This window comes from Scyliorhinus torazame, chromosome 12, assembly GCF_047496885.1.
Source record: "Scyliorhinus torazame isolate Kashiwa2021f chromosome 12, sScyTor2.1, whole genome shotgun sequence".
NCBI classification, from domain to species: Eukaryota; Metazoa; Chordata; class Chondrichthyes; order Carcharhiniformes; family Scyliorhinidae; genus Scyliorhinus; species Scyliorhinus torazame.
In genome coordinates, this window is record NC_092718.1 from 8,470,829 (window position 1) to 8,492,064 (window position 21,236).

The window sequence follows — 21,236 nt, forward strand, 5'->3', positions numbered from 1 at the left end:
GAAATATGTCTCTTGGGGACTGAAAGAAAAGCAGACTTGGAGGTTGTTTTTGCCCACGTTTGTTGTGCTACTCCACATAGATCATTGTATTGGCAGGAATATGGGGTAATGCCGTCTGACCAGGGAGGGGTGCCGTAAAGAGAAAGTAAAATACTTTTTAAAAGGGGCTGTTTAGCACGACTAAATCGCTGGCTTTGAAAGCAGACCAGGCCAGCAGCACGGTTCAATTCCCGTAACAGCCTCCCCGAACAGGCGCCGGAATGTGGCGACTAGGGGCTTTTCACAGTAACTTCATTGAAGCCTACTTGTGACAATAAGCGATTTTCATTTCATTTTTCAAAAGAAGGAATATAAGTTACGCTGTCACTAAGACTTTATTCAAACACAGGGTAATGCTTATTCTAACTTGGTTGTTCTACAGAATGACTTGCTTACCACAGAACAACCTCCAGAAACATCTGGAGCTTCACTCAGAGAAGGGAGTCCAGAACAAGCTTTCACTTGGGAAGCACAAGCAAGGGTATGTATTAAACATCTGATCAAAGTTGAGGTAATGCAATACTGTACCGTGGACATGTGCTGTTTTTCTATCCAGAACATTGACATTTGTGGTCGTGTTAACAGCAGATATATGATTAAAATGTGTATTAGTGAAGTACCACTACTGTCCCTTTGTAAAAATTTGTATTTGAATCAGTATTTACATTTAAAAATATAAATTTAGAGTACCCAATTATTTCTTTTCCAATTAAGGGGCAATTTAGCGCGGCCAATCCACCTAACCTGCACAACTTTGGGTTGTGGGGGTGAAACCCACGCAGACACGGGGAGAACGTGCAAACTCCACACGGACAGTGACCCAGGGCTGGGATTCGAACCCGGGTCCTCCGCGCCGTAGGCAGCAGTGCTAACCACTGTGCTATGTGCCGCCCCTATCAGTATTTACATTTAACTGTGTTTGCTGACACATACGTCTTGAACAGTCCACCCCACACGATCGCTGGGTTTTATGTGAAATACTTATCGACTCACTAGTTGGTTTCCGTTGACTGTGAATCCGTTATATCTCGTTATAGAGCTCATTTTTGTCAATCGTGTCCATAGGTTTCACTTTATCTGGACTCCTTAAACCAGAATGCCTCAAACTTCCAAATAGTCTTTACTCCAGTATAAACATTTCCTGATTCCTTCATTTCTGCTGAAAGCCCAGTTGCTCAATCCAAAATGTTTGTTCTGGGCACCAAGTTGTGGGAAGATGAAAAGTCCTTTGAGCGATTGGTGAGAAGATTTACCAGAATGGTGCCAGGGACAAGGGAGTTCAAGTATCTGGAGAAGCTGAGATTGTTCACCTCAGAGCTGAGAAGGGTTGGGACAGAATTGATAGAAGCAGTCAAAATCTTTGAGGATTTTGATGAAGTAAATAAGGAGACAATTTGCAGTGTCAGAAGAGTAAGTAACCAGTGGACACAGATTTACGATGAATGTCTAAAGAATCAGGCAACATGAAGGAAAAATATACAAAGTGAGTTGTTGCAATCTGGAATTCTCTGCCTGAAAAGATGGTGGTAGCAGATTCAATAATAACCGTCAAAAGATATACCTTTTTTAAAGGGGACTGGTTTAGCTCAGTGGGCTAGACAGCTGGTTTGTGATGCAGAGCAAAGCCAGGGTTCAATTCCCGTACCGGCTGAAGTTATTCATGAAGGCCCAGACCTCTCAATGTTACCCCTCACCTGAGGTATGGTGATCCTCAGGTTAAATCACCACCAGTCAGCTCTGCCCCTCAAAGGGAAAAGCAGCCTATGGTCCTCTAGGCTTATGGTGACTTTCCACTTTCACTTTACAGATACACTTTTTTCAACAACAAAAAATCATTGAATGAGGGCCTCACTGGCTGGACCAACATTTACTACCCATCCCTAATTGCTCGTGAGAAGCTGGCACCGCCTTGGAAACCTCCAGCCCATGGGTTGTAGGTACACCTGTTAGGGAGGGAGTTCCAAGATTTTTATCCAGCAATGCTGAAGGAATGGCAATATATTTCTAAAGTCAGGCTAGTTTGTGTACTGTTGAAGGAACCTTGGTGAATCGCTGCAGTGCACCTTGTATGTGGTACACACTGCTGCCACTGGGCACGGAGGAGGAGAAAGTGAATGTTTAAGGTAGTGGATGGGGTGTTGATTAAAGCAGGCTGCTTTGTCCTGGATTGTTTTGAGCTTCTTGAGTGTTAATGGAGCCGCTCTCAACCAGGCAAGTGGAGAGTATTCCATTCCATTCCTGACTTGTTTGTAAAGTGGACAGACTTTAGGGAGTGAGGAGGTGAGATACTCGCCTCAGAATTCCCAGTCTCTGAGCCACTCTTGTAGCCACAGTATTTATATGGCTGGTCCAGTTCAGTTTCTGGCTAATGGTAAGCCCTTGGAATATTGATAGTGGGGGATTCAGCGATGGGAATGCCATTGAATGTACTGCGGCGATGGTTAGATACTTGAATTGCCTTGGCAAACCGAGGTGGACAGTAAATAGCAGCTCATCAGCAACACTCGCACCCTGTGAATTATTTGTTTTAAAAGAAAGCGAAGGCAAAATGGAAGCAACATCTTTTCTGGCCCTGTTAAGCATGCCTAGAATTAATACCATGAAACATCACATTTAAAAACAAGATTTACATTGAATATAATTTATTATTGACAGATCATTCACGTTTAAGAAGATTCTCCCGGGCACAGTTGGAACACCCAGTTTCCAAAGAGTAACCGGAACCTGCGCTCTGAGGGACAGGAATGTGAATGTTTTTAAGAATGTTACCGTGAGTAAACCACAATCAACCCTGTGCTTGACAAAACCTAACGAACAGCAGCCAAAAGTCAATAGCTTTTTGAAAGAAACTGTTAAGCAGTCAGAGTCGACCTTACAAACGGTTCCTGCTTTGTTACCTGGTTCTCCTCTGAGGCAGCCGGCAATAACTTGCCCTGTTTCTAAGAAGCTTGACCCCGAGCAGTCATTTGCCTCTGTTATTAGCCTGGATGACTGGGATGATCTGGATGATTTTGAAACACCTTGGACTGAAAGTAATAGTTTGAAAGTAAAGTCGCCTTCAAGCTCAGAGCAGCCAGTACTTAAACCTAATAAACCAAAGACTATTAGTACCAGCAGAAGGACTGCTCCCAAAATCCCAACTGGAAACGATTTTCCTTTGAAAAATGATGATGGTGAAGAGACTAAGGATAATACAGCTGGACCGTCTCCAAGTGAACCCAGGACAGAGTTAAAGGGCACGAATGATGTCACCTGTCTGGGCAACTCCCAGAAGGAGTTTCTACAGAGTGAAGATGAAGACTGTGTCGAGATTTTCCCTCCAAGGAAGAAACATTCTTCATCAGCAAGGATCATCTTGAGCGACAATGAGTCAGATGACAGCGGGAAGGAGGGTGAAGAAGAGAAAAGTAAGATTAATTAATTTTTTTGAAGTTTAGAATACCCACTTCTCTTTTTTTTCCAATTAAGGGGCAATGTAGCGTAGCCAATCTACCTATCTTGCACATCTTTTTGGGTTGTGGGGGGTGAGACCCACACAGACATGGGGAGAATGTACAAACTCCACACGGACAGTGAATCGGGGCCGGGATCGAACCCGGGTCCTCGGCGCCGTGAGGCAGCAGTGCTAACCGCTGCACCACTTTGCCGCCTAAGGTTAATTTATTCTAATGTTCCGAGCTGCGTCAAAGGTTGCTAATCTTTAAACAGCTGGGTGCTTACTTTAAGCACAAATCCAAAATCGTGAGTCAAAATGTCTTCATGCTGCCCTTGGCTATGAACCGTAACCTGTCATTGCCTAGCTTTCACTAGCTTGGCCAATCCACCTATCCTGCACATCTTTTGGGTTGTGGGGACGAAACCCACGCAAACACGGGGAGAATGTGCGAACTCCACACAGACAGTGACCCAGAGCCGGATCGAACCCGGGTCCTCGGTGACGTGAGGCAGCAGTGCTAACCACTGCACCACCGTGCTGCCCAGCCACAGTATTAATGTGGGCACAGTAAGAAGTCTTGCAACACCAGGTTAAAGTCCAACAGGTTTATTTATTCCAAATAAACTTGTTGGACTTTAACGTGGTGCTGTAAGACTTCCTACTGTGTCCACCCCAGTCCAGCGCCAGCATCTCCACAACAGTATTAATGTGGCTAGTCCAGTTCTGGTCAATGGTAATCCCCAGGATGTTGATTGTGGGGGATTCAGCAATGGTAATGTCATTGAATTTCATGGGGTGATTAATAGATTCAGTCTTGTTGGAGATGGTCATTGCCTGGCACTTGTGTAGCCAGATGTAACTTGCCACTTGTCAGCCCAAGCCTGGATGTCCACGTCGTTCTGCGTTTGGACATGGACAGCTTCGATGTCTGAAGAATTACAAATGGTGCTGAACATTGTGCAGTCATCAGCAAACATCTCCATCTGACCTTCTGATGGAAGGCAGGCCCTTGATGAAGCAGCTGAAAATGGTTGGGCCCAGGGACACTACCCTGAGGAACTCCTACAGTGATGTCCCAGGACTGAGAGCACGAGTCTTCAGTACTATTGCCAGAATGTTGTCAGCACCCAGAGCCTTTGCAGTATCCAGTGCCTTCAGCCGTTTCTTGATATCCTGCGGAGTGAATCGAATTGGCTGAAAACTGGCACATGTGATATTGCGGACCTCTGGAGGAGGCTGAGATAGATCATCCACTCGGCACTTCTGGCTGAATATTATTACTTGCTATACCTGCATTTAACCTATTTTGATTTGTTTAGTTAACCTAACAGGTGCCAACAGCTGCCTAAACAGCCAGCCACAACTGGATACCACGTCGGTAGACTGTGCTCAAGCCAAAGACCTGGAGAATGAGGATTCTGAGTTAGATTGTATTCCTCCCTCACCTGAGAGTGATCAGCTGTCTCTACCGTCGTTCCTGAAATGCCTCAGGTGTGCCCTTTGTAAACAATTGTCTTTTACAGTAGATTGTAAGAGAAGAGACTGATGCCATCATGTGGTTGAGTGTGTAACATTCTGACCCTCTCTGCTAAGATACTTTACTGGGTTATAAAATCTAGAATTTTATTGACTGGAATTTGCAGCCAGTGTAACAGTGGGTATAGAACATAGAACATTACAGCGCAGTACAGGCCCTTCAGCCCTCGATGTTGCGCCGACCTGTGAAACCAATCTAAAGCCCATCTACACTATTCCCTTATCATCCATATGTCTATCCAATGACCATTTAAATGCCCTTAATGTTGGTGAGTCCACGACTGTTGCAGGCAGGGGATTCCACGCCCCTACTCTCTGAGTAAAGAACCTACCTCTGACATCTGTCCTATATCTATCTCCCGTCAATTTAAAGCTATGTCCCCTCGTGCTAGCCATCACTATCCGAGGAAAAAGGCTCTCACTGTCCACCCTATCTAATCCTCTGATCATCTTGTATGCCTCAAGTAAGTCACCTCTTAACCTTCTCCTCTCTAACAAAAACAGCCTCAAGTCCCTCAGCCTTTCCTCATAAGATCTTCCCTCCATACCAGGCAACATTCTGGTAAATCTCTGCACCCTTTCCAATGCTTCCACATTCTTCCTATAATGCGGCGACCAGAATTGTACGCAATACTCCAAATGCGGCCGCACCAGAGTTTTGTACAGCTGCAACATGACCTCATGGCTCCGAAACTCAATCCCACTACCAATAAAAGCTAACACACCGTACGCCTTCTTAACAACCCTCTCAACCTGGGTGGCAACCTTCAGGGATCTATGTACATGGACACAGAGATCTCTCTGCTCATCCACACTGCCAAGAATCTTACCATTAGCCCAGTACTCTGTCTTCCTGTTATTCCTTCCAAAATGAATCACCTCACACTTTTCTGCATTAAACTCCATTTGCCACCTCTCAGCCCAGCGCTGCAGTTTATCTATGTCCCTCTGTAACTTGTAACATCCGTCCGCACTGTCCACATCTCCACCGACTTTAGTCTCATCTGCAAATTTACTCACCCATCCTCCAGGTCATTTACACCCTCCTCCAGGTCATTTATAAAAATGATAAATAGCAGTGGCCCCAAAAGGTGGCTCCCCAGGTAGAGGAAATGTTCCACGTTTGGGAGGGTTTCTCCGTTGAGCTTGATGGTGGAAGAGGCCGGGTCTTACCTTGGGGTGGATTGGTAAAGGGCTTGAGTCTTGACATTGAGACAGATTCTTTGGTATGCTTCCGTGAAGCCATGAAGCACGGCTTGCAGAATCTCTTCGGAGAGAGCGGCGATGGCGCTGTAATCGCGTACTAAAGTTTCACAAGGGACGTCAGCATCGATTTCTTCTTGGATTTCAACCGGTTGAGGTTGAAAACCTTTCTGTCCATCCTGGAGATGGTGTCCACTCCACTGCGAAGCTTGTTCTTTACAAGGTGAAGGATGATGGCGATGAGATGAAGAAAAGAGTCCACATGTCCCTGCTTGACTCCAGCCTTGACCTCAAAAGGTTTCTACATTATTTCTGCTGGTGGGCACTGTTGCCAACATCTTGTCATGGAGGAGTCAAAGGATGTTGATGAATTTCTCTAAACAGCCAGTCTTTGACAGGGTCTTCCCGATTGACTGAGTCAAAAGCCTTGGTCAGATCGAGAAAGGCCTTGTAGAGTGGTTGATGTTGCTCCTGGCATTTCTATTGAAGTTGTCGAGCCGTGAAAATCATGTCCATTGTTCCGTGGTTTGGTCAGAAACCACACTGGCCTTCCGGAAAGATTTTGTCAGAGATTGTGAGAAGATAACTAGTGAGGATTTGGGTGATCTTCCCGGCAGTGGAGAGTAGAAAGGTTCCTCGGTACTTCCCATAGTCCGCTTGGTCTCTTTTTTGAAGATGGTGGCAATGACGGCATCTCCGTGGTCGGCAGGAATTTCTTCTTTGTCCCAGATAATCAGAAACAGCTGATGGAGATGACGGATGATCTCTTCTCTAAAGTTGGAAATCTCCACTGGAATCCTGTCCACTCACATGACTTTTCCATTCTTCATGTGTTTAATGGCGGCTTCAACTTCACCCACGCTTGGTAGGAGTCCAAGGTCATTTTGGATGGGGAGTTGGGGGATTTCCTCGAACACATTCTCATCTATGATTGCACCACGATTTAGGAGTTCTTTGCAGTGTTCTCTCCATCGAAAGCTGATGTTTACTCTGTCTGTCAAAAGAGTTCCATCCTTACTCCGCATTGGTTTGAAGCCAAGAGTGTTGGCACATATATTGCCTTGGTGGCACTGAAGAAGCCCGGGGTGTCATGCTTATCAATGAGGAGTTGCAGCTCCTTGGCTTTCTCAGTCCACCATTGGATCTGGATTTCCCGAGTTCTCCATTGCTGTTTGATGAGTTCTCTTTGCCTTACCGGTGATGTAGTTTTGCCAGGCGCGGAGGGCTTTCCTCCTATTGATTGAGGTTTTGGATGGTATGACCTTCTCATCAAACCAGTCTTGGTATATCCTAGTCTTGTAGCCAATGATTTCTTTACAGCTTGAAATTGTTTATCTTCAGCTCTTCCAGTTTTCCGCCACTCCATTAGAATGAACGCTTTGGAGATTTTAGTGAAATCATTGTTGGCCTTTTTTTTCCCCTGAGCTGTTTCTTCATCTGCTGCTTCTGGTGGAGTTTGATGGGCATGGAGGAGCGAATGAGCTGGTGGTCTGTGCAACAGCCATCTGCACCAGTCATTGCTTTGGTGATGAGGGCATCCTTTTGATTTTGGGATCGGATGATGACATAGTCGATCATGTGCCAGTGTTTTGATCGTGAATGTCTCCAAAAAGTCTTGAACTTGTCTTTTTGGCAGAACAGTGTGTTAGCGATGATAAGCTGGTGTTCCGCACATTTGGTGAGCAGGAGAACTCCGTTAGAGTTATAATTCCCAACTTCTTCCTTTCCGATGGCTCCTTTCTAGAGTTGGCATACCTTTCCAATCTTGGCGTTGACGTCCCCAAGGAGGATGATCTTCTATTCCTTCAGATTATTGGACAGTATGGTGTCCAAGATGGAGCAGAAACCTTCTTTGGATACATTATTGGCTTCATGGGTTGGGGCATAGGTACTCCGAACTGTTGCCTGCTGGTTATTGGCAAGTTGCAGATGGACAGTCATGAGGTGTATGTTGATGCTGACGGGGAGCTCGGAGAGTCAGTTGACGAGTTTGTTCTTGATGTCCAGTTCCATGCATCCTGGGCTGATCCTCGGGTTTTCTGGGGAGAAGAAAAGAGAATGGGGATAAGGAACATATCAACCATGATCGAATGGCAGAGCAGACTCAATGAGTCAAATGGCCTAATTCTGCTCCTATATCTTATCGTCTTGTGGCCTTTTCCTCTCCAGAAGAAGGTGTAGCCACAGCCATCCTCCATCAGCTGCCCTTAGCCTGCTCTTCGGGCACCTTGCAGGGCAGTGATGTCAGTGTTCAAATGTCTGAATGTATGGGCAACAAACGGAGTTCTCCGTTCCGGACGATTGTTTTGCTCGTTATCCATGAGGGTTCGTACATTTCAGATTCCAGAATTGAGTTTAACTTTGACTTGCTGGCCACCGTTAGATAGGCCTGCTGGATGCAGTTTTCCAGCCAGATTGGAAATGGAACAGACTGTTTTTAAGGCACCTTTTCCAGCCCTTTCCCCATGTGGGGTGAGCAGAGTGGATCCTGAAGAGGGGCAGCTCGGTCATGAAGAAACGTTCTCCAGCTCCTATTCCAAGAGCGAGATGACTGAATCAAACTCCACCGCCTATGTGCTGGTCCGAAGGTGGGGACTTCCAGATCTCGCAGTCCTGTCCCCGTCAACTCTCGACGATCGCCGCAGGTCTTGTCTGTATGGGTGGTGTTGGTTTCCTCTGGGTAGGTGCCTTGTGCGGGACATTTTTTAATATAGGTATGTCGTTGCACATCAGCAGGCACACGGTCCTTTACAGAAGGAAGGTCCAGTTCCAAGGGAACCTCAACGACTGTGGATCTCCCGACCGCTGCAGCCTCCATCCGCCATCACACGCGTTGATATCATATGAGTATCTTCCGCGTGATTCGCCGTTGAGGACTTGTTTTGGATTGTGCTTTGTCTGGTTCCTCCTCTCCGATCTTATCGTCATGGCTGACCCAGCCAGGAGTTTAAGACTCCCAATGGCAATGCTCTCGGGTTCAACAGTATGCTCAAGCCTCTCCACCACGGCAAGGTGGCAATCCACGGAAAAGTAGAAAGCCGTATTCATCCTGTTTGGAAATAAAAGTTTCTATAGGGCCACATTATTTCTCAAAAATTCCTCATTGTGCAGAGCTTTACCTTGGGAGCATTATCACCACAGAGACTAATCTGGTTTGAAGAAGGGGCTCACCAATAACTCAGGGCAGCTTGCAATTGGCATAAATGGACCCTTGTTTACGTTGCCTACACGAGTAGGGAAGTGCAGCAATCTCCACATTAGATCGAACACACAGTGATGCTGTTTCAGGGAGCGACACGGTAGCACAAGTGGGCAGCACAGTAGTTAGCACAGTTGCTTCACAGCTCCAGGGTCCCAGGTTCGATTCCCGGCTTGGGTCACTGTGTGCGGAGTCTGCACGTTCTCCCCGTGTGTGCGTGGGTTTCCTCCTGGTGCTCCGGTTTCCCCTCTCAGTCCAGAGATGTGTAGGTTAGGTCGATTGGCCATGCTGAATTGCCTTTAGTGTCCCAAAAGGTTAGGTTGGGTTACTGGGTTACGGGGATAGAGTGGAGATGTGGGCTTAAGTGGGGTGCTCTTTCCAAGGGCCGGTGCAAACTCGATGGGCCGAATGGCCTCCTTCAGCACTGTAAATTCTACGAATGCAGAGTTTGTCACTGCAAAGCAATTTCTGCGATTTAGCATCATGTCCACGATCACATTGAACGGCAGAAGCGGTTTGAGAGTCTGGTGGCCTTGACCTGTTCTTACACAAGATCATGCACTAGGGGAGGTGGGGTTGCAGGGATTGTGTTGTGGGTGGGACGGTTGAGTTACACCGCTCCACCCTCCTGCCCTGGTTGACCTCCAGCTGGTTCACAATCGGTGCCAAAGTGCTCCGAGGTTGCTGGATATTCGGAATCCCAGCGGAAATGTTAAATTTCATTGCGACCTTACAGTTTGTTGCTGTTTGCCGGTTTACCGACATGGGCGGTTATAGAACTAGAAAAGCTTGTGGAAGACAGTCCAACAGTTTCTGTGTAGCTGTATCCTTAAATAGAATCCTTCATTGATACAATCTCTATTCATAGTGACTCAGTAGAAACTGTGCGGTCCAGAGAAAGATCTGTCTCCTCGACCTGTTCGCAGCCACAAGAAAAGGAACCCGGCAAAGGACCAGTGTGTGCACCAAATAACAGAGCAGGTAAGGATGAGAATTGTAACCTATTGCTACACTAGTTGAGACTCCCTCCTTGTGTAGGTTAGAAAGTGATTAAAAAGGCATACAGCATCACCGGCTTTATAAATCCGGGCATAAAAATATAAAAGCTTTTATAAAAACACTAGTTTGACCTTAAGTAGAGTATGGTGTACAATTCTTTAGGAAGGATGTGAAGGCTTTGGCAAGGTTGCATAGGACGATCAAGAATGGTTCCGGGATTGAGGGATTTCAGTTACAGGGATAAAGTCAGAAAGCTGTTTATTCTCCAGGGAGAAGAGTAGATTGAGAGGAGATTTGATGGAAGTGTTCAAAATCACCTCCATCAAAGCTTGAGAGAGTGGTGGAGGCAGGTTCACACAGTGAGTGGTTAGGACTTGGAATGTTCTGTCTGTGAGTGTGGTGGAGGCAGGTTCAATCCTGGCTTTTAATGGGGAATTGAATTATTATTTGGAGACGGAAATTGGCAGGACTCCGGGGAAAGAGCAAGAGAATGGGACTGGATGAGTCCTTGCAGAAAGCTAGCACACAACATGTTGTGCCTAAAGGCTTCCTTCTGTGCTGTAACCATTGTAAGGTTCCAAATGGCCTACTGCTGCTCCACGTTGGAGTGATTGTCATGGCGGAGACAGAAGAGACTCCCTCCACTGCGCATACATGGGAAGCTGTCAGCGGCTGCTGACGCTCCCGCGCATGCGCCGCCCGGAGATGTCATTTCCGCGCCAGCTGGCGGGGCACTAAAGGCCTTTTCCACCAGCTGGCGGGGCGGAAATTCGTCCGGCGCCGACCTAGCCCCTCAAGGTTGGGGCTCGGCCCCCAAAGGTGCGGAGCGTTCCGCACCTTTGGGGCGGCGCGATGCCCGTCTGATTTGCGCCGTTTTGGGCGCCAGTCGGTGGACATCGCGCCATTTCCGGAGAATTTCGCCCCTTGTTCTCGATTTTCTTAAGGTTAACGTGCAGGTTCAGTCAGCAATTAGGAAGGCAAATGCAATGTTAGCATTCATATCGAGAGTGCTGGAATACTAGACCAGGGATGTACTTCTGAGGTTGTATAAGGCTCTGTTCAGACCCCATTTGGAGTATTGTGAGCAGTTTTGCGCCCCGTATCTAAGGAAGGATGTGCTGGCCTTGGAAAGGGTCCAGAAGAGGTTCACAAGAATGATCCCTGGAATGAAGAGCTTGTCGTATGGGGAACGGTTGAGGACCCTGGGTCTGTACTCGTTGGAGTTTCGAAGCATGAGGGGGGGGATCTTATTGAAACTTACAGGATACTGAGAGGCCTGGATGGAATGGACGTGGAGAGCATCTTTCCACTAGTAGCGAACACAAAACCCGAAGGCACAGCTGCAGACTAAAGGCATGACCCTTTAAAACAGAGATGAGGAGGAATTTCTTCAGCCAGAGGGTGGTGAATCTGTGGAACTCTTTGCCGCAGAAGGCTGTGGAGGCCAAATCACTGAGTGTCTTTAAGACAGAGATAGATAGGTTCTTGAGTAATAAGGGGATCAGGGGTTATGGAGAGAAGGCAGGAGAATGGGGATGAGAAAAATATCAGCCGTGATTGAATGGCGGAGCAGACTCGATGGGCCGAGTGGCCAGATTCTGCTCCTTTGCCTTATGGTCTTATTCCTATGTCTGCATTTATAATGGGAATTGCCACTGCAGGGAGGGTATAATTATAGTGTGCCCACTGGAAGGAGGGGGTGATTACAATGTGCCCACTGGAAGGAGGGGGTGATTACAGTGACCCCACTGGAAGGAGGGTGTGATTACAGTGTGCCCACTGGAAGGAGGGTGTGATTACAATGTGCCCACTGGAAGGAGGGTGTGATTACAGTGTGCCCACTGGAAGGAGGGGGTGATTACAGTGACCCCACTGGAAGGAGGGTGTGATTACAGTGTGCCCACTGGAAGGAGGGTGTGATTACAATGTGCCCACTGGAAGGAGGGTGTGATTACAGTGTGCCCACTGGAAGGAGGGTGTGATTACAGTGTGCCCACTGGAAGGAGGGGGTGATTACAGTGTGCCCACTGGAAGGAGGGGGTGATTACAGTGTGCCCACTGGAAGGAGGGGGTGATTACAGTGTGCCCACTGGAAGGAGGGGGTGATTACAGTGTGCCCACTGGAAGGAGGGGGTGATTACAATGTGCCCACTGGAAGGAGGGTGTAGTTACAGTGCGATCACTGGAGGGGGGGTATAATTGTATAAATCATAGAATGATATGCTGATAGGGAGAGATGTCGAGATGCCTGTATACTTACCTGCTGTGTATTTGTGGTGGTGTTCCTGATGGTTTCAGTGTATTATTGATGTTTGATCAGCCTTGCCACGCATGTTAGAAAGGATCCTTCCTAACTTGGTGATCAACTCTGTATGAGCTGGCTACATTTCTGAATATTTAAACTTGAGAATTTGTGTGCATTAAGTACCGACTTTGTCCATTTTGATATCAAACAGACACATCGACCAGCTACAGTGAACAGTTGATACGAGTCATGGAAGATATTTGTGGAATGGTTGACCGGATTCCTGTGGGTGAACTACAGCTTCTGTCCTGTGCACGTCAGCTGCTTCAGCAGAGGGAGCTCCGGTAGGTGCCAGCTCTCACTCAGGAGCTTCCATTGTATTCATGACTGTTTGAACAAATGCAGTGAGATCTTTGAAGGTACATCCCTTAATTACTTCCAATTATTCTCCTGCTCTCCTGGCTGGCCTCCCATCTTCTTTACTGTTTATCGGGGCTCACTGAATCACCAGTTAAGGCCAGCACTGGCAAGCAATAAACGCGATTAACTCCCGATTTCACTAAACCGCCAAGCTCATTGCATTCCTCCAATTCGGCCTTTTTCACCATTGGAGGTGCTCAATGACTGGATCTCCCTCCAGTGGTACAAAGTGGTTATGCAGAGGTCCTGAGCCGGTAGGATAACCGGGAGCTACTGAGTACTGTATTTGGCAAATGTCTGCCTTCAGACAGTCCGTTACTACTTCATAGCTCGTTTACAGAAAGTCTGATGGAGGGCATAACTTAAAAAAATGTATCTTCCCTTCTAGGAAGAAACTTTTGGCTGATCACACTAAAGCGCAGAATGCACTAAACGGAGGTATTTCGAGGACTGCTACACTGCCCAAGCAGAGCATTGTGAAGAGTAATATTTCCACAGATTCAGCTCTCTCTCCAGTCTCCTTCAATTCAACCCAGGGACTGCGTTCCCCTAAAACATTCACTTTCAAGAAATCTTCTTTGAATGCCTCTGCTGTGCCTGGAGATAACTTTTTCAGTATTACGGATTTCTTTGCAATAGATGAAGCCTCTGTACAGGAAGGGAGGAACAGCGCTGCATCTGCTGCCAAGAGCTGGCAGAGTAAGTCGTGTCTCCAAAGAGGCAAGCTGGATCTTCAAGAAGGAGGGAACAAGGCCTCCTCACCAACTGACTCCCAGTCCAAGTATTCGCCACTTGATCGCACCCCATATGAATCCCCCAATGCAAATCGTACGAGTGACCTGGATAAATCCTCCCGTGTGTCTGCTGCAAGAACCGGTTCCACCCGTGACCAGAAACTGCTCAGCAACAACGGCGAAGGCAGCCGGATTGAAGAGGAATCGGTTTTTGATGATAGCTTTGATATCGATAATTTTGACATCAATGATTTGGAAGAAGAAGAAGTGCCGGAGTGTTTTCTGAATTCGCCACATCGCCCTGCGCCGAACTTGGCATCGTCGTATGCGGCAATTCAGCCAATTCGGGAGGGAGGATCCAAGACAGCCTGGGAAAAGAGAACTCCACTACGGGATGACAGTGAATACACGCCATGTACCTCTGCAACAGCTAGTGTCAAAAAATCTCAAACTGTGCTGGGCTCCACAGGTAATCAGTGTTCCACACGAGTGTGGCTAATACAACCGTGACCGTGTTAATAAATAAATATTCTGCTGAGTAAGTCAGTGACCAAGTTTGGTCCTTTATCTGCTCAAAGTGTTAACTCCTGCTGTGCCAGACCATACAGTTGCTGACACTCCCTCTGCTATTGCATTCATGTGCCCCCACAGCTGATCCCAAGCCCCCACACCTCACCGTGTGTCCCCCATTTTCCTTTGAATTAATTTTTAGGATTTGGACATTGCTGCCGATTGATTGCCCATCCCTGGTCGCTCTGCTTAAACTGCTGCATTAGCAGATTGATCTAACTGAGTGTCAAACGTGTTCAATACGGGTCTGGATTCTGAGCAAGCTCAAACTGGGTAAGAACAGATTGCCTTCCTCGAAGGACATTACTAAACCAGCTTGGTTTTTACAACAATCCAACCTCCTTATGCTCACTTTTACCAGTTTTTATTTTATTTCCTTATGTTTGAACTGATTTCAAATTGTTATGAGAGGTTTGGGACTCTCATTCTCTGGATTCAAACTCTCAGTAATGTAACCGCTGCACTATGTTGTACTTTGTAGCAGAGATGACTGGAGCTCTGATTGACTTTTTCTAAGCCTAGCCCAGGGCACAGGCCAATTGCAGTGACTGACTGAGATCAGCGAATTCTGCATAGACCATGGATCAAACTGATGATTTTTAGGGTCTAGTAGTGTCCAAGGCCCAGCCATCTTCAGCTGCTACATCCGTGAGCTTCCTTCCATCGTAAGGTCAGACGTGGGGCTATTCATTGATTGCACAATTTTCAGGATCATTTGTGACTACTCGGACACTGAATTAGTCCATGTCCAAATGCAGCAAGACCTGGACAATATCCAGGCTTGGGCTGACAAGTGGCAAGTATCATTCGTGCCACACAAGTGTCAGGCATTGACCAGAGGTGATCTAGCCATCGCACTTTGATATTCAATGGCATTATCATTGCTGAATCCCCCACTATCAATATCCTGGGGGTCACCATTGACCAAAAACTGAACTGGATTAGCCATATAAATACTGTGGCTATAAGAGCAGGTCAGGGGCTAGGAATCCTGTGGCAGGTAACTCACAACCTGACCCCCAAAGCCTGTCCACTATCTAGTAGGCACAAGTCAGGAGTGTGATGGAATACTCTCCACTTGCCTGGATGAGTGCCGCTCAAACACTCAAGAAGCTCAACAACATCCAGGACAAAGCAGCCCACTTGATTGACACCCCTTCCACAATCATTCACTCCCTCCACTACTGACACAGTGTGTACCATCGACAAGATGCACTACAGGAGTTCACCAAAGCTCCTTAGGCAGCACCTTCCAATCCCATGAAGGACGAGGGCAGCAGATACCTGGGAATACCACCACCTGCAAATTCCCCACCAAGTCGTTCACCATCCTGACTTGGAAATATATCGCCGTTCCTTCACTGTAGCTGAGTCACAATCCTGGAACTCCCTTCTGTTAGCACTGTGGGTGTACCTACACCTCCGGGGCTGCAGCAGTTTAAGAAGACAGCTCACCACCACATTCTCAAGGGCAACTAGGGATGGGCAATAAACACTGACCTATCCAGCGACACCCATATCATGTAAATGAATAAAACATTTAATTCATTTGCCTCCGTAATATATTACTTGGTTTCTTCACCCATTAGATCATCCAGGGACATATGTTGATTTGTTTGGTTAACTGGAATATTGCACAAAGATTCCAGGTTTGGTGTACAGTCTGTGCAGAACTAGTTTTCCTTTTAAAAACAAAAACGTTTTCCCCAATTAAGGGGCAATTTTAGCATGGCCGGTCCACCTACTCTGCACATCTTTGGGTTGTGGGGGTGAGACCCACGCAAACACAGGGAGAATGTGCAAACTCCACACAGACAGTGACCCGGGGCTCATTATTTGCAACATGTGTCAAATAATTTGGGTCCTTTTGCTGTATTGAAGGTGATTTTCACAAGCAAGTATTAAATGCATGTATTATGTTTCTAACTACTGATTTGACCCGGGTCAAACCCGGGTCCTCGGTGCCGTGAGGCAGCAGTGCTAATCACCGTGCGACCGTGCTGCCCTCCGAACTAGTTACCCTGATTGCAGGAACCCCATCACAGCCAGCCTCAACGTTCTGACTTTGAAATTAAAGAAAATGTCTGCTAACATCCTCAGACTTGATTGATGGCCAGTATCCCTGAATTAGAATATGGCATTATGACCGGGCTGGATCAGGAGTGTGATACACATACACATTGAATTGCCGTTGACATTAAAACATAAAACTGGATTGAATTCTATTTTAACATAAAACCGATACCTATCTCCTTATTAGCCTCCAGTAATTTCCAGTTGTACCTTCAATACCCATTTTAAACTGTGGTTTTCTTCTGATATTGTCTACCCATTTCTGTGATAAAGGGGGATCTTTCCCACCCATGTTTACCCAATTTGGTGAGGCTCACCTGTGAAGTAGCATTTGGTCTTTATTGAGTCTTTTCCCTCCTACTGCACAATCCCAAATGGACCAACGCATACTCTAGAATCTCCTCTGTGCCCTCTCCAAGATCTTGACATCCTCCCTGAAGGATGTCGCTCACCAAATACTCTAGTTGAGGCCGAACCAGTGAGTTATAAGTGTCTGATATGACTTCCTGGTTGATGTGTTCAGTGTCCCCATTCACAATGCCAAATATCCCATACACTTTCTTAACTGCCCTACCACAGTTAAGAAATTGTGACTGTCCACCCTCTCAAAATAGTATCATTTCGGTAATACAAAAAGTTTGCCTGCTTTGTTACTCTCAAAGTGCAACACGTCACATTATTCGGCATTAAATTGCATGTGCCCATTTCACCAGTCGTGTCTGTGCCCTCCTGAAATCTGTTACTGTCGGGCTCACTGGTTACTCCGCTGCTAAGCAGACCACTGCATTGCTTCAAGAACTGAGATACTAACAGCACCGGGACATGTACAGCAACTGAGGCATATTTTTAAAAATGAACAGTGTGAACCTGCATTTCTTTTTTTTTAAATCAGAACAATGGCATCGTAAAAATCCTGCACTGGAGCAATTCCGTGGCTTTCACTTTTCCCACTCCAAGGACATGATGTGTATTTTTCACAAAAAGTTTGGGCTGCACCAGTTCCGAACGAACCAGCTGGAAGCGATAAATGCTGCTCTTTTGGGTGAAGACTGCTTCATCTTGATGCCCACAGGTATGTACCCAAGACAAATTGCAACATGTGTCAAATAATTTGGGTCCTTTTGCTGTATTGAAGGTGATTTTCACAAGCAAGTATTAAATGCATGTATTGTGTTTCTAACTACTGATTTGAAAGCCCACCCCCTCAAATACATCACCTCAGGCAAATGTAAAAGATGCCACAGACCCTCTTCAATAATAAGAAGTCTTACAACACCAGGTTAAAGTCCAACAGGTTTGTTTCGAACACAGGGTGGCACAGTGGGTTAGCCCTGCTGCCTCACGGCGCCGAGGTCCCAGGTTCGATCCCGGCTCTGGGTCACTGTCTGTGTGGAGTTTGCACATTCTCCCCGTGTTTGCGTCGGTTTCGCCCCCCACAACCCAAAAAATATGTGCAGGGTAGGTGGATTGGCGACGTTAAATTGCCCCTCAATTGGAAAAAATGAATTGGGTACTCTAAATTATTTTTTTAAAAGGTTTGTTTCGAACACTAGCTTTCGGAGCGCAGCTCCTTCATCACCTGAGGAAGGAGCAGTGCTCCGAAAGCGAGTGATTCCAGACAAACCTATTAGACTTTAACCTGGTGTTGTAAGACTTCTTACCATCTCCTCTTCAATAAGCCAGGGGGAATTTGCAACAATATTTTATTATGTGAAACTAAAAGGTGAACTGGTCATTTATTCATTGTCGTTTGTAGTGGACAAATTAGTTTCCCCTTCATCACATCAGTAGCTACATTTCAAAAGTACTTTGTTGGATATTCTGAGGTTGCAAAAGAAGCAAATGAAATGCAAGTTATTTCTCTCTCTTGTGCTCTCTCTTTCTGTGCTAATATTGTTCACTCATCACAACCTTTTGCTGGAATCAAGATCAGGATTTATTGGATGATGGCGATTCCCTTTCCCCCATTTAATGGGTGAGCAGCAAATATATCCCTGCGGATATTCCTATTTTAAAAATAGTAACCAATTAAATTCCTTGCCAATACAGGCTGTCGTCCCCCCCCCCTGCTGTTTAATGCTTGAGCACTTTCATCTTGCAATTAATTGACTGGAAGTGGGACTCCTTCCCTCAGTCAGGAGAGAGACCCACCTCAGAGAGCTGCAGGCAAATCACATTGGACAACCGCTCTTTAGTCCCAGTACCACCAGAGGCTGCAATGGACTGGACTGGGACTGCAAGCAGTCCCCAGGCTGAGTCCCGGGAGTCCAGGACCAAATAACCTTGGAGGTCTCGGGGCGAGGAGGAGAGGTGAAGTTACAGGTGAAGCTGGAAGGAGGGGGGGGGGGGAGGGGGGGGGGGGGGGGGGGGGGGGAGAGGAGGATGGCAGAGGGAGCACTGCAGGGGCCAGAAGTTTTTTGAGGGACGGTGCCCAATGTTGAAAGGAGACTGTTGACTGAGGTGCCTCAGCACCCCCCTGCCCCCCCCCCCTCCTTCCAGCTTCTGGCCTGAGTGAGCAGACCCTGGGATTCCACCTGCCCCTGAACTCCTCCCACCTGCCTGAAAATTCAAGCTGGCCAGGAAACGATCCTGAAGTGGTCATTGATGGGTCATTTCAGGCCTTCAGTTGGGGCACAGACAGTGGGCCAGTCTAGGCCTTCCTTGTACCACCTATAAAATTACGGAGAGGTGGGGGCAGGCGGAGCCCAGTGGGAGGGATATCTGAGGAACTTTAAGGACCGGGGCGTCATTCTCCGACCCCCCGCCGGGTCGGAGAATGGCCGTTGGCCGCCGTGAATCCCGCCCCCGCCGAAGTCTCCGGTACCGGAGATTGGGTGGGGGCGGGGATCGGGCCGCGCCGGTTGGCGGGACCCCCCGCTGGATTCTCCGGCCCGGATGGGCCGAAGTCCCGCCCAGAAATTGCCTGTCCCGCCGGCATAAATCAAAGCTGGTATTTACCGGCGGGACCAGGCGGCGTGGGCGGGCTCCGGGATCCTGAGGGGGGCGCGGGGCGATCTGACCCCGGGGGGTGCCCCCACGGTGGCCTGGCCCGCGATCGGGGCCCACCGATCCGCGGGCGGGCCTGTGCCGTGGGGGCACTCTTTCCCTTCCGCTTCCGCCACGGTCTCCACTATGGCGGAAGCGGAAGAGACCCTCCCCACTGCGCATGCGCGGGAAACTGTCGGCGGCCGCTGACGCTCCCGCGCACGCGCCGCATTTCCGCGCCAGCTAGCGGGGCACCAAACGCCATTTCCGCCAGCAGGCGGGGCGGAAATCCCTCCGGCGCCGGCCTAGCCCCTCAATGTTGGGGCTCGGCCCCCAAAGATGCGGAGCATTCCGCACCTTTGGGCCGGCGCGATGCCCGTCTGATTGGCGCCGTTTTGGGCGCCAGTCAGCGGACATCGCGCCGTTGGGGGAGAATTTCGCCCCAGGTGTTAGTAATGCTATGTGGGCATGTGCGGCAGTGAGTTTACACTCGACAACATCTCACAAATAACAGATAAGATAACGAGGGGGTAATCTGTATTTTTAGTGGTAGTAGCAGGGGACTGAATGTTGATGAGGTCAATAGGAACAATCCCTTCTCTTCCAGTGCATTCGAGGACGCTAAACGAGGGACGAAAGAAAAGTTCACAAAACCATCTGGTCTACAGGGGAACAAAAGATAATTACATAGTGCCGTGTTGCAGATTATTCTCTCGCTCTGTTTCAGCTGGCTGGCCTTTGTTTCTCTGTTTTGATTTGTCCTGTCTGTCTGTTTCAGGTGGTGGTAAAAGTCTGTGTTACCAGCTGCCTGCCTGTCTCACTCCAGGAGTCACTATTGTGATTTCCCCTCTCAGGTCACTGATCCTGGATCAGGTGCAGAAACTGACCTTGTTTGACGTGAGTTTAAACATCATCTTCCTCACTTCAATGATCGAAACACATTCCTGCAACGGTGTGAGCAAACGGGAATGCTCAAATTCTTCTTTGAGCAGAGAAGGTTGAGTGGAGATTTAATTGAGGTGTTCAATATTAAGGGGTTTTGATAGAATAAACACGGAGAAACTGTTTACTGGCCAAAGGATTTTAAAAAGATGATGCAAATTTAAGGTAATTGACAAAACCAGCCTCGTACCAGCCTCCCCGAACAGGCGCCAGAATGTGGCGACTAGGGGCTTTTCACAGCAACTTCATTTGAAGCCTACTTGTGACAATAAGCGATTTTCATTTCATTTTCATTTCAAAAGAACCGGGGAGGCGGTGAGGATTTAGTTTTTTAACCACAGCAAGTTATAATCTGGAATGCTCTCTGAAAGGGCAGTGGAAACTGATTAAAAAATAACTTTCGAAAGGGAATTGAATACATATTTTAAGGGGGAACTTTTGCAGGGTTATCAAGGGAAATGATGCAGCTAATTAGATAGGGTTTTCAAAGTACTAGCGCAGACCTGATGGGCCAAATGGCCTCCTTCTGTGCTTTATCATTCACCAATTTATATTATGGGTGCAATTTGGAGCTGCTTGTTGGAGGAGATGTAAGTAATGACATTGACCAATGTGGAAAGATCAGGGGGGAGGTTACGCTATTTAATGTGCAGGTGAAAGGGAAATGGGGACCCCTGACTTTAGCACACCAACACAATTTACTGTTTGGTTGTAAGAGATGGATTTGAACCCTGTGATGACCGGCGTGCTGTGATCCTGGTCAAAGCTGAATTCCAAATACGGTGCGGTCAGTCTCCACCCATAGGGGAAGGGAAGAGAGAGCCAGACTCCGAGGTGAGCGAGCACAAGCACATT

At 47.5% G+C, this 21,236-nt stretch overlaps 1 protein-coding gene across 2 annotated transcripts in view; it reads left to right on the forward strand.

The window, feature by feature from the left end:
- Nucleotides 1-21,236, forward strand: part of LOC140387377 (recQ-like DNA helicase BLM) — a 63,387-nt gene that overhangs the window by 4,865 nt on the left and 37,286 nt on the right. For both annotated transcript variants that reach the window (XM_072470380.1, XM_072470381.1), the window contains exons 2-9: nt 422-520; nt 2,695-3,446; nt 4,795-4,966; nt 10,282-10,394; nt 12,869-13,001; nt 13,466-14,280; nt 17,347-17,526; nt 20,218-20,336. In XM_072470380.1, the coding sequence (XP_072326481.1) occupies nt 423-520; nt 2,695-3,446; nt 4,795-4,966; nt 10,282-10,394; nt 12,869-13,001; nt 13,466-14,280; nt 17,347-17,526; nt 20,218-20,336 (2,382 nt within the window). In that variant the 5' untranslated portion in view covers nt 422. The remainder of the gene's footprint in view (nt 1-421; nt 521-2,694; nt 3,447-4,794; nt 4,967-10,281; nt 10,395-12,868; nt 13,002-13,465; nt 14,281-17,346; nt 17,527-20,217; nt 20,337-21,236) is intronic.